At 42.1% G+C, this 12234-nt stretch overlaps 1 protein-coding gene across 1 annotated transcript; it reads right to left on the bottom strand.

The window, feature by feature from the left end:
* Nucleotides 1-164: 164 nt before the first annotated feature.
* tspan14 (tetraspanin 14) lies at nucleotides 165-11106 on the bottom strand. The gene is made up of 9 exons (XM_014154886.3): nucleotides 10983-11106; nucleotides 10187-10275; nucleotides 8621-8671; nucleotides 6925-7071; nucleotides 5187-5357; nucleotides 4635-4760; nucleotides 4082-4132; nucleotides 2773-2886; nucleotides 165-2692 (listed from the first exon to the last, which is right to left on the bottom strand). Exons 2-9 carry the CDS (start codon nucleotides 10265-10267, stop codon nucleotides 2624-2626), a joined length of 810 nt encoding a protein of 269 aa, XP_014010361.1. The 5' UTR covers nucleotides 10268-10275; nucleotides 10983-11106; the 3' UTR covers nucleotides 165-2623.
* Nucleotides 11107-12234: the final 1128 nt, after the last annotated feature.

Here is a 12234-nt window from a genome sequence, read left to right as displayed (position 1 = left end):
GATGGCTGTGTTTACAAAGGAAGCCCAATTCTGATATTTTGCCCAATTATTGCCAAGAGCAGATCTGATTGGTCAAAAGACCAAATAGTGGGGGGAAAATGTTAGAATTCAGGTGCCTGTGTAAATGCAGCCTTTTTAATCTGTGATAATTAATAACAGAGACATTTAACAAAAAAGGACAATTTATTGCTTATAAAAACCTATCCAGAATTAAGAAAATTCACATTTACAAAATGTAATTTGGTAAAACAGAGAACATCTACATATGAAAAAAGTCCCTTTTGTTAAAAACACTCCCATGATCACATGGAAGCAATGTGTAACACAAGCACACAAAATTATGTTAAACTACATAAAAGGCCTTGACCATCAGATGTGTAAATGGGAGTTGAAGGCCTGAATGAAAGTCCTTTAATTTGATCTTGTAACATATGACATTTAGCATTCATCAGCTGTAAAGAAATCCTCATTCAACAATTACATTATTGTCAATCGGCACTCTTACACAGAGCAATTGGGTTAAGTGCTTTGCTCAAGGGCACGTCAGATTTTTCACCTAGCAGGCTTGGGGAGTCGAACCAGTGACCTTTCGATTACTGGCCCAATGCTCTTAACCGCTAGGCTACCTGCCATATATGGCTCTGTAAAGCTCCCCATTCAGGTATGAGGACAGCAGTGGAGGGGGAATAAGCAGGGCATTATTGGACAGGATGAAGGTAAAGCAAGCTCAATGCGTGTAGGCACTGGCAGTTACTTAGCTTGCAGCAAACACCTCCGCTGAAAACACTTTCAGAAGGCTTGGAGTAATGTTTCAGGAAGTCTGTGCTCATTCTGTGGTCAGAGGTCACTTGGATGTGGGCTGGGTTTCTTGTTGAGGTGTAAAGGCTGAGCAGGAGACACGAGTTGGGCATCAAGACCTGCTGTACAGTTGTAATTGTATCATTTCTACATAAAGTGCCTCCGGGCAGCCCGATCATACAACATTGTATTTAATATCTAACAAGAGCAGAGTTGAACAGCTCAGCACATTTTCAAGCTAAAATTAAGAAGGCGCTGACTGGGTTTGCGTTTGTGAATGTGTTTAGAAAAACAGATCATCATCAAGATAAGACAGTACAAATTATTCAAGATGTTATAGGTGAATACAATCTCTCAATTAAACCTTTCACCATGCAGGCAGATAACCAGGTATAGTGATGTGATCACAGCACGATCCCAGCTATAGGTTGATGGGATGTGAGCGCTATGATCAGATCTCACCTGTAGTTCTAGTGGCCCATGCTGCTCTGGATGTCTCCCTGTCTGTCTGAGAGACACCGGGCTCTAGATGTCTCCCTGTGAGACACCGGGCTCTGGATGTCTCCACTGCTGCACTTGCCCAAGCTTCCTTGGCTGGAGTCAACACAACAGCAAAATAATCCAACTCAGCTACTCTGAGTGAACAAGCCAACAACTAATACTTCACTTAGGGGTCATCTAAGACAGATCAAAATAAAACACGTCAACTATCTACACACACATTGCGTCAACAGTTGTTTCCCTTAAGTTGTGTATCTACATGACCAATACGCAACACTAATTGGCATGATGCAGTAAACGTTGTGGAATGACAAGTATGTATGACAAGTTGTGAGACACATTACTGCTAGAAAAGACAAGGCATGATGGACAATAGGTCAGAGGTTCAGCTGTGCACTTTTGGTTTTGACCGGCTGCAGACTTTGATTCTAATGGTTTAAAAGGTAGACTCAGCTAATTGACTGCCACGAGCAACACCGCAGATACTGAGACGAGCAAGATGCAAGACTTTGCGCTCAACACAGTATCTGCGCATGTGCACGGGTTCGCTTCACTCTGTTACAGCGTTGCAGGTAAAGAATAAAAAAGAAGTTCAGCCTCGCACTTTGTGGAAATTGACCCACCATGCGGTTTACTTCCTGCATCTACTTCACGTCGCTGAGTCTACCTTTAAAATAGAGCTGCATTTCTCATGTTTAGCTGAGGTAAGGGACAATGGTGGTCCCAGTCGAAAGCCTGTCACATAACAGTGCCGAAATGCTGTTGTTTCAGATTGCGCTCTAGGGCGAGGTCTTATATCGGAGCCATTGCAGCTGCACTGACGTGGTAAACCTCCTACGGATTCCCCAGTCTGATATGCTACCATTCTACTCATGAAACACTGCAGGCTAGAGAACACACCTTTTAAACCTGTGCGACGACTTGAATTGTTTTTTTTGGATCATTGAGGTATGACGTATTGACCCAAGAATCTACCTGGGTTTATTGGTTAAGACGCTGTTCCCGGGAAAGAGGATACAAGAATGTATCTAATTACAAAGACAAAGGGAAACCCAGGGTGTATTTTTAAGTCCGACTGCAATCTTGTGAGAGAAGGCACATAAGAGTCTTGAGTTGAATAAGGCGGATTAATGTCCACTGTGCAGGCTCTGCAGAGGTATCCCATCTCCAGAGACTGACAGAACAGTCCAAAGATAACAAGCCACGGGTATAGAAGTATTCTTGTCCCTTGCCATGCCTCAGAGGGAGATCAGAGAGTGGGAGGAATGTATGGTGTATAGTCCCAGTACTGTCTTCTATAGGCCTATGCATTCCACCATACCACTCAGTAGTAGTTAAACTTGACCTTCTCAATGTCACCGATCAGTGTCCGAGCAAAGAAGATGCCCATCATCTGAGAAGTGAGAAGAATTCACAGCATTAGCTTAGAACATATCCACATGTAGTCTGTCATTTCAATATACTTATATTTACCTGGAGTACAGATATAACGATGAATACTCCAGCTATTATGTAGATATTCCGAGGCAGCCACTCCTCCAAGGCTGGGATGCAGCCCTTGACGTAAATGGCGTTACTCCAGACCCCCTGCAACAGGAAATGACAGCTATACGGAATGCTCTTTCATACCTTCGTATATACCGGCTTACGCAAATCACCTTACTACAACTCTTGGTGCACTTAATGCATCTTATAAAGGCTAGATCCAACACATTGCTATTTCAAATACTAAAGATTTAACACCAAGTGTGTCGCCAAGAAGTTTCCAGAATTTGAACAAAAAAAAAGTACTTTCCGCAGCCTTTATCCATGACAGCCTATGAAAACATCTTAGTGAAACTGATAGAGCATCATAAAAGGGCAGAGGAAAGGTCAACGTTGGCAAATATTTGGTTCTTCTGCAATGAATTGAGTCATCTATGATGAAAAGCAAAACTCAGCTCTTCCATTATCAATGCGCATCTGCAGTGTCTACGACGTTTTTCCTGACCAACAAAGATGACAAATAAGTCTGCCTTGAAACCTTGTAAATCCCTGTATGGTTCTTCCGTCTCCCAAACTAATAACAATGAAGACAAATAGTTCATTCTGAGCCAGGGGACCAGAACCAATATAATATAAAACAAGGTGAATGTGAAAAACACCCATTTAAACCCCAACTTGGAGAGCGACCACTGAAACACTAGGCCAAAATATAGATGAAGAGTAATTTATTTTTCAGCCTGCCGCTCTCCGTAATAAGAGAGATTCACAGGGGCAGAAGGGAGCCTAACACGACATGTGTTTATCCCATTTGGGTAATAGGGAGAAAAGACACTGTCAATACAGAGTTTAAATGACCTGCCACTAAAGCCTGTATCATCTACCCTTAAGAAATGGAAGTTCTCTTTCCGCACTGAAATTGCCCCTTAAACTTTTACTCACAATACAAAATGTTTTCCTTTCACAGCAATAGTTTTAATACAGCTAGTACAGAGGCGGATTGTTGCAAACAGTAGACATGGATGCATATATAGGTGATAAAGACAGTTCGGGATATTTAACACTAGTTAGCAATTGCGGTAACGCTAGTTGGAAACTTCCTTCAAACTGAACGCAGAGACATACATTTTATCCACGAGTTCATCCGACTCTGGGGAAGTAGATAAAGGGCTTCTTTGCCAAAACCCTGAATTATCCCTTTAAAAGACATGCAGTAGGATATAATGAAGAGAAAAAGCATTGCTAAATAGCATATATTATATACACATGTATGTGATGTGTGCGCTGGATAGGGTCATACCTTTGGACCTTTACGGACATCATATCCACACTGGGTGTTTAAAACGGTGTCCTGAGGAGAGAGAAACAGCTCGATTTAGTACCGGCAGTGTCAAGGACTAACAAGAGGCATACCTAAAAATGAGCATGACAGTGGGAGTTGTAACATCGAGAACAGAGTGACTTATTCAGAGGAGACGGATACTGATGGAGCAATGACACCAATGGCGTATTTCCATACAGGATTTGACCAGTGTTTCACCCAAAATAAATCAGGCTTTTCAGTTTCAACCTACGCAGCACAGCACCCGTGTCTCACTTGGGGCCAAAGCCCAGGCCACTGGTACTTTTCAGCTGGCATTTACATAACAATGGCTAACTGAACTTTAACACCTTCTCACAAAGCAGCCGTTTTGATTATGCAGAGGTTGTTGATTCTGCTCTTCACAAGTCTCACTGTCGGCCCTAGCTATACAAACACAATTTCCCAAGTATAAGATAAGGGTGTATACACTAGTGTAACAGTGGAAAAGCAGCACAAAAGAGACATGGAGAGAAGGGCAGAGAGTACTTACTGCAGGGTCACTGAGGCAGCAGGAGAAGGGCACTCCACAGCTCTCTCTGCTGGGGTTGTTGACGGTGCAGTTGAAGTAGAGATTCAGGTTCCAGTCATCAGGCTCCTTGGCTCCGCAACAGTGGTTCTAGGACAGACAGTAAAGGGGAGTTTGAATCAGATGGTTCTAACTAACCAAACACACTGAAGCGTCTTCATACCACACATCTGACAGTGTAGGACTGAGCATACAATACAAATACACTGGGACGACAACAGTTCAGGTCTCATCAGGTCCCCAGAAAACAACAGGCCATTGTAGCGAGACTTATGAAAACAAGCACACACTAACACTGGAATGTATGAACAATCTCTGTGAGCGGTTAGAAGGAAGGGAAACAATGTGACAGAAAGGATTGAGAGACGGCATGAAACAAAACAGCAGCAAGACATTATCAGGAAAGGGAAAGAGGCAGTGGTTAAAACATCACCTTGTGTCTCACAATCCCTTTCTCTCTGCCTCTATATCCCATTACCCACCCCCACAACTTGCATAGCTCTCCCTCTCTCATACCATCTTTTGCAGGGAGTCGATGAGGTTCTGCAGGTCGATGTCCTCTCTGTAGGCCTTGACGTTGGCCAGGAAGAAGTCATTGATCCACTCCCTGACGTTGTCCTGAAAGACAAACGCCAGCACGGCTGCCGTCAGCTCCAGGAAGAAGATGAACCCGATGACCCCTGAGAACTGAAGGAGAGAAACAAGCCATTTACCTGTGGTGTGAGACTAATAGAGGGGCATCAGAGTCAGACACAGAAAGACAGGACAGTCGTGTTTGTGGTAGCATGAGTAGAATTTTTTTTTGCATACCCTTATCAATAGTGTTATCACAATACCAAAATGTTACTAATGATTCGATACCAGGCCAAGAATAGCGATACCACAGAGGAAAACAATTCTGAGTGGCCTAGCGCCCGGTTCATCCCGTCCCTGCGATGCTTGTTCCCATTATCTAAATGTTATGCGCTACATCAACAACCTTTCACTGATATTCACACTCCTACTCAACACATATAGTATTCAACATCACACTAACATACTGGATAGAATGGCTGATTCTCACATTTTTAAAGGCCTACCTGTGATTCGGCTGGAAGAATACACATGCATAATGATCTGCATGTCATTGTGGCAATAAGGGGGAAAACGCAGCATGAAACCTTTACCTCTTCATTAAAAACAGACAGATGCTCCCTCTGTCTCCCACACACTAGGCCTACCTGTTAAATTCTCTAGCAACAGCTGTGGTGGACATTGCCTGCAGCCAGCATGCCAATTGCACAAATTTGTGCACAAAATTTGAGAAATAAGGTTTTGGTGGGTATAGAAAGCTTCTGGGATGCTGCGTTTATATTTTTGTTCAGTGTATATGAAATATGCATTAAATCGAGCAGAAAATAAAGGTAGCTCTGGTTATACGGGCAATGTTTTTTTGCCATTTGAGCTAGAGACAAGATATTCTCTCTGCTGTAAAGCTGCAAGTATGCCTGTCATTTACCTGTGCTGTATTTGTCCTCTGGCACTCAAAGGCTGCTTGACAGTGAACTTGCACAGCCTCAGACTGGCCTGTGCTTTATGAAATGATACATTGTATCAACTTTGCTCGCACTGCTCCAATGTAACAGAAGACTCATCAGGGTGTGCATTCCCACTCCACATCACTGCTAAATTCTATTTAAAAAACTGATTGAGGAACATATGCAGACAGAGCGGACTGAGAGAAGCAGGTGAGTAATGGCTGGAAGGGGATGTGGCTGCCGGCTGGCTGATTACAGCTCCCACACCTGATATATGCATAAAAGTGAAGTGGATATTATTGGACTGGGGCATTCAAGAGACTAGCGCTGCTTAAAAAAAAAATCTAACTGAATTTATAAAACACTTAACATTTTATAACAGGCGCCAGCAGATTCTTTAGATTGGTAGGGCTGAAGAATGTGGTACTGTCACATGAAACTTTACTACGGTTCTTAACTTTGTATCGTAAGTATCGTGATGTTTTGATACTCTGATATTACCGTGCAACACTACAATGCAGGATGTGGTGAATGAAGGAATCCCTTATTCATAGATTCACTCATTAAGATAGACACCCCTTGTTAGTCATCGGATGTGGAATCAACAGTGGAGCATGTCTGACTCATGGAGCACAAGCTGGGCCAACAGAGGTTCATGTTTGTAAGGGCAGCTAAAATATATTTACCAGTACGCTATGAGACAGAGAAAAGGATTGTTGAAGGGGTGCAGTACTCACAAATTTGAGGAGGCAAATGTTCTCCCTGAGTGCACCTACACATCCTGCGAAGCCCAGGATGAAGGTGATCGCTCCCACGGCCAGCACCAGCCACACAGGGTCAAAGCCATGCAGCCGTGTCACCTGGGTCAGGTCCAACAGCACACCCTATAGGTGAGAGAGCAGTCGAGTTAAAGGCCTAGTGCAGTCAAAAAGACGATATTTCTAAAATATAGATATAGCCACACAATGAGGTTGGAATAATACTGTGGTATTACACAAATTATAATGCTCTAAGTCCAAGAGCTGTTTGAAAAGACTGCCTGTTTTGTTGAGATGGAGGTTTGGCCTGCAACGGTGACATCACCAGGCGGTCAATTAGTTAGAACAATAAGTTCCAAACATCTTACAATAACAGCTAGTTTTCAGTTTTCCCCACTCCCAAAACAGCCCTAACAAAATTATTGCTCTTTGCTAAGAAGCTATTGGTTTCTTTTTTACCATTTTAATTGAAAAACAATCCCAGAAAGGATTTATTAGAGATAAAATGGCTGCATCAGACCGTTAACAGTTGAGCCAACAGACCCCCAAGCTGTTGTGTATGGCGACACAGGACCAAAGTCTGGTCAATTATTTGAAATCTATTCAGCTAATTTTTTTCAGTGAGCTCAATTCACATATTGCAGTTTCTCTAGATAGAAATCATATCAAGTCTTTACTGTGCGATGTAGTAGGGAGTAATAGTTTCCAACAGGCCAATATCCTATATAGCTTTGTGCAGAAAATGTTGTAATTAACTACAATGACCATAATCCAGCTACTTGTCCGGTCTCTCTTTTATGACTGCTAAATTAGGTTAGAATGTACAAGGGGGTAGAGAGCAGTTGCTTCACAAGGTGTCGCTACATGAAAATACATGGTTGGTATGCAGCAGTGACAAGTTTACCTTATTTACTTTAAAGAACTAAAACTGTGATTTTGTCAAACAGCATAGGCAGCAGCTCTATAGAGATTAGATGACCAACAAATGTAATATACACAACTGAAATATTGTATTAAAGTGTTGTGAATAAGTGATAAGCAGTAATGGGCAGTCACTAACATCATGGGAATTTTATTAATTGTTTTATTCTGTGTTGGGACAGCACTCAACACAATGCATTTAATGTTTACTTTTTTTAATCGAAATTGAAAAGTGATTTTTAATAATCAAACTGAAACAGGCCTAAGAAAAGCACTAATCGCTCAGCACTAAACACTGATGACACAGAGGCTGATATAATTTCAAGAATAGCATCAACATGCAGGCATTATTTCAAACATTGAATAAATCACGGAGTACCTGTGATTAAAAGCTGCTGTGTTACCTAGTAACATTAATAGGTCCAATACGCATTAGAATAACCTCCAATGTAGTCGAGCGGTTCGACCCTACACAAGACATTTACATTAAAAATGCCTTATCAGCTAAAGTTAAGCCATGTGTAACAAGAGGGGAAATTACATTTGAATTTGATAATTGTGAATCTTTCAAACACTGGATGGCAGTGATGAGAAGTGACTTGATAATCCTGGCTTAAGTATTATACTGCCAATCAGTCTGTGTGTTTAAGGTCTATCTCAAACACAATTATACAAACAGTCATTGGGCAGAGTTCAGTTGTCTCTGTCCAATGGTGAAACATTCACAGGACCATGGGAGAAGCTGCTCACTCACCTTCTCACTCCAGGCCCAGAAACCAATGGCGATGAATGCTGCTCCAGCCAGCTGAGGAAGGAAGCATAGAAAGTATTCTTTCTGGTGTGTTTATTTGTTTACATCAGGTGTGTTTACTTGTATTTAACCAGGGGATTAGGTCGACCTCTGCACACTAAAGAACATTGAAGCATAGTTATAAAAGAGGGATCCTGCTGACAACACCTTTAATTACAAAGGGGAAGCAACATAATTAATACATTTTTAAAAACAGGAAGAGCAGTCACAAATGGTTACCACACCCCCTTCCCTATCAAGAGATGAAGTAACACTCTTAACCAGAAAACAAACTGAAACATTTCTACATTTCCTGTTGACACCAAGAGAGGAAGCTCGCACCCATCAGACTGAGTCCGGTTCACTCTAAAGCAGGAAGTATGGGCTCTGAATGTTCATTCTGAACTCGATGTTGGCAGGGAATTGATAGAAATGTGTAAAGTGGCAGCGCAAAGCCCAAAACAATATTTTGCACTATTCTTTAATTGACAAAATAAACCAAAGCCGTGGCTGTTACCAGTGGAGGATTTTATCAGAGGGAGAGGCTATGGAAAAAGTACTGTGTAGAAAGACAGTGGCAGGGGCACCGGGTCAGCCTGCAGAGGTTGCTATCTGGCCTACGAGGCAGAAAATGGTTGAAGTGAATCAATGTGTTTCCTACATGGGATTCCTATAAATTCTTGCATGAAAAGAAAACAATGTGCGCCACCCCATTGTTGCAGTATTCTAGTATCTGATTTAGGTACTGCTCATGGATGACTCATAACCAACAGTATATTCATAGCTACATTCATTGCTTAGCACCAAATGAGACATGGGGGTGTCATAGTATTTGCATGCCTGAACATCAGACTTACCACGGTTACCCCATGATATTCAGTCTGAAAGAAGTCTGCCTAAAAAAGACAAGAGTCTACGAGCCAGAATGTTGAATACTTACATATTTACACTTACTTAACCGGTTGTCTGTGCTTTTGACAGTATGTGGTAGAGATAAGGTATCCACAGGAAAGTGTTGTTAACTCGACTTTTTGCGATGCCTGTAGGTTCTGTCGCTTGGATTTTCAATCTCCTGGCACATTGCACAATATGTAACCAATAGCCGAATTTAACAGAACGTAGTCAACCGAAGCACGTTTCCTCGCAATCAGCTTGAAGTGTTTGTGAAGTTTGCCAACTGATTGGGATGGTACAGGTTCGGTCTGTGGTTCGGCCATATTGTGCAAGTGTTTGTTGTGTCAGTATTGAAAACACAACCAGAAATACAAGCCAGCATACTCAAAGTCTGGTTGATAACACATATCCACACACCTGTGGATATTTTGTCTCAGATTACTTCAGACAACAGAGACAAAAGCAGCAGACAATAGGTGAAGTTTGTTCAACATTCTGACTTGTAATGGGACTGTTCAGGAATGCTGAGCCTACATGTTAGAGATGAGTGTAAGTATTTCACTCTCAGATTCTAAAGAGAGGCTAACCATTTGCCTGCCTTAAAAGGTTTACAGGGCTACCGCTAGTGTTACTTACCCAAAATATTATGTTGTAGCTAAACATGAGGTACTTGTAGCAGCAGCTGACCTCTTCATTTTCATAACGATAGTAGTGCATCTTTTCCCCTGTGTTGAGAGACGAGACATAACATTTAGCTAGGTGGCACTGATATAACAGTATGTGAAAGGTTTACCTAGTTAGCTAGTGTATAATCCAGCTGCATCTTCATAAAGGTCAGCAACATATCTGGTTAGTTAGCGCAACTGAAACACTGAATGGTAAGTTAGCTACAACTGATTATTGACAAGACCGAAGCTAGCTTTTAAAACTTATTTGGCCAGCTAACTAGCTAAACGTTAGTTTACCAATTTCGAGCTAGTTAACGTTAAATAAACGTTAGTCGTTACCTGGCTACCATGTTAGTCGGTCAAGACAAACAATTTATACTGCGGCTAACTATCGCTAGATAACATGGTACAGTAGGTAGCTACATGTAAACACAGCTAATTTAGCAAGGTAGGTAACGTTAGTTAGCTAACGTTACTAGCCATGGTGGCTTCCCGGGACGTAAATATGTGATTCATTGGAAAGTTAAACACATATGCCATTCAATAATTATGCAGCTAAGCATCTAAAGTTCCCTTGCTAGATGCCATGCGCTCTCGCCAACGTTCATTAATTTAGCTAGATAACGTTAAGTTAGCTAGCCATTGACTAGGACTCAGCTAACTAACGGTGACGATATTGTTTGTATAACTACTGTAGCTAGCAAACTCGTTACATTTAATCAATTCGTAATACTTATTTTCTCCGTTGCTATCTCAACACTCACCGTTGTGTTGGCTTGGCTGAGTTTTAAAAACTCTTTGGAGACTTTATTCTCGACTTCCCGTAAGGGCAGTAGGCCACGCCCAATTTGTCCGGGCGTGGCCTGCTTTCCTTACTGGATGTGGCGAAAGAAAGTCATTGTTAGTCATTGTTACAAAGAAGTCTAAGGAGACTAATACGAAACCCAAACCGGCTGCGCGCGTCCGCTATCGTGCATACATTTATTTTTTATCTCCTACACCAAACACGATCACGACACGCAGGTTAAAATATCAAAACAAACTCTGAACCAATGACATTAATTTGGGGACAAGTCGAAAAGCATTAAACATGTATGGCAATTTAGCTAGTTAGCTTGCTAGCTAATTTGTCCTATTTAGCTAGCTTGCTGTTGCTAGCTAATTTGTTCTATTTAGATAGCTTTCTGTTGTTAGCTAATTTGTCCTGGCGCTGCGAGCAGTGTTGGTGCAATAATTGAATAACATGGATTTCTAAATTTATTTTGCGACGCTCGAGCACGCGACGTGTCCGGTCTGGACTAGTGAAGTCAGTTAAGAACAAATTCTTATTTACAATGACGGTCTATCGGGGAACAGTGGGTTAACTGCCTTGTTCAGGGGCAGAACGACAGATTTGTACCTTGTCAGCTCAAGGATTGATCCAGCAACCAATCATTCAATCAAATGTATTTATTTATAATGCTCTTCTTACATCAGCTGATGTCACAAAGTGCTGTACAGAAACCCAGCCTAAAACCCCAAACAGCAAACAATGCAGGTGTAGAAGCACGGTGTCTAGGAAAAACTCCCTAGAAAGGCCAGAACCTAGGAAGACACCTAGAGAGGAACCAGGCTATGAGGGGTGGCCAGTCCTTTTCTGGCTGTGCCAGATAGGGATTATAACAGAACATGGCCAACATGTTCAAATGTTCATAGATGACCAGCAGGGTCAAATAATAATAATCACAGTGGTTGTAGAGGGTGCAACAGGTCAGCACATCAGGAGTAAATGTCAGTTGGCTTTTCATAGCCGATCATTCAGAGTATCGCTACCGCTCCTGCTGTCTCTAGAGAGTTGAAAACAGCAGGTCTGGGACAGGTAGCACTTCCGGTGAACAGGTCAGGGTTCCATAGTCGCAGGCAGAACAGTTGAAACTGGAGAAGCAGCACAACCAGGTTGACTGGGGACAGCAAGGAGTCATCAGGCCAGGTAGTCCTGAGGCATGGTCCTAGGGCTCAGGTCCGAGAGAGAGAGAG

Source organism: Salmo salar, chromosome 18, assembly GCF_965601325.2.
Source record: "Salmo salar chromosome 18, fSalSal1, whole genome shotgun sequence".
Lineage (NCBI taxonomy): Eukaryota > Metazoa > Chordata > Actinopteri > Salmoniformes > Salmonidae > Salmo > Salmo salar.
The sequence above is the reverse complement of the archived record's forward strand: the minus strand, read 5'-3'. Positions and strand labels throughout refer to the sequence as shown.

Excerpts from the sequence above, each read along its gene's own strand:
- tspan14 (XM_014154886.3), bottom strand. The coding sequence starts at position 10,267 with ATGCACTACTATCGTTATGAAAATGAAGAGGTCAGCTGCTGCTACAAG. Across the intron at positions 5,358-6,924 it reads ACATTTGCCTCCTCAAATTT|TTCTCAGGGGTCATCGGGTT; the intron begins GTGAGTACTGCA and ends TCTCTCCTTCAG. Across the intron at positions 4,761-5,186 it reads TCGACTCCCTGCAAAAGATG|AACCACTGTTGCGGAGCCAA; the intron begins GTATGAGAGAGG and ends TGTCTGTCCTAG.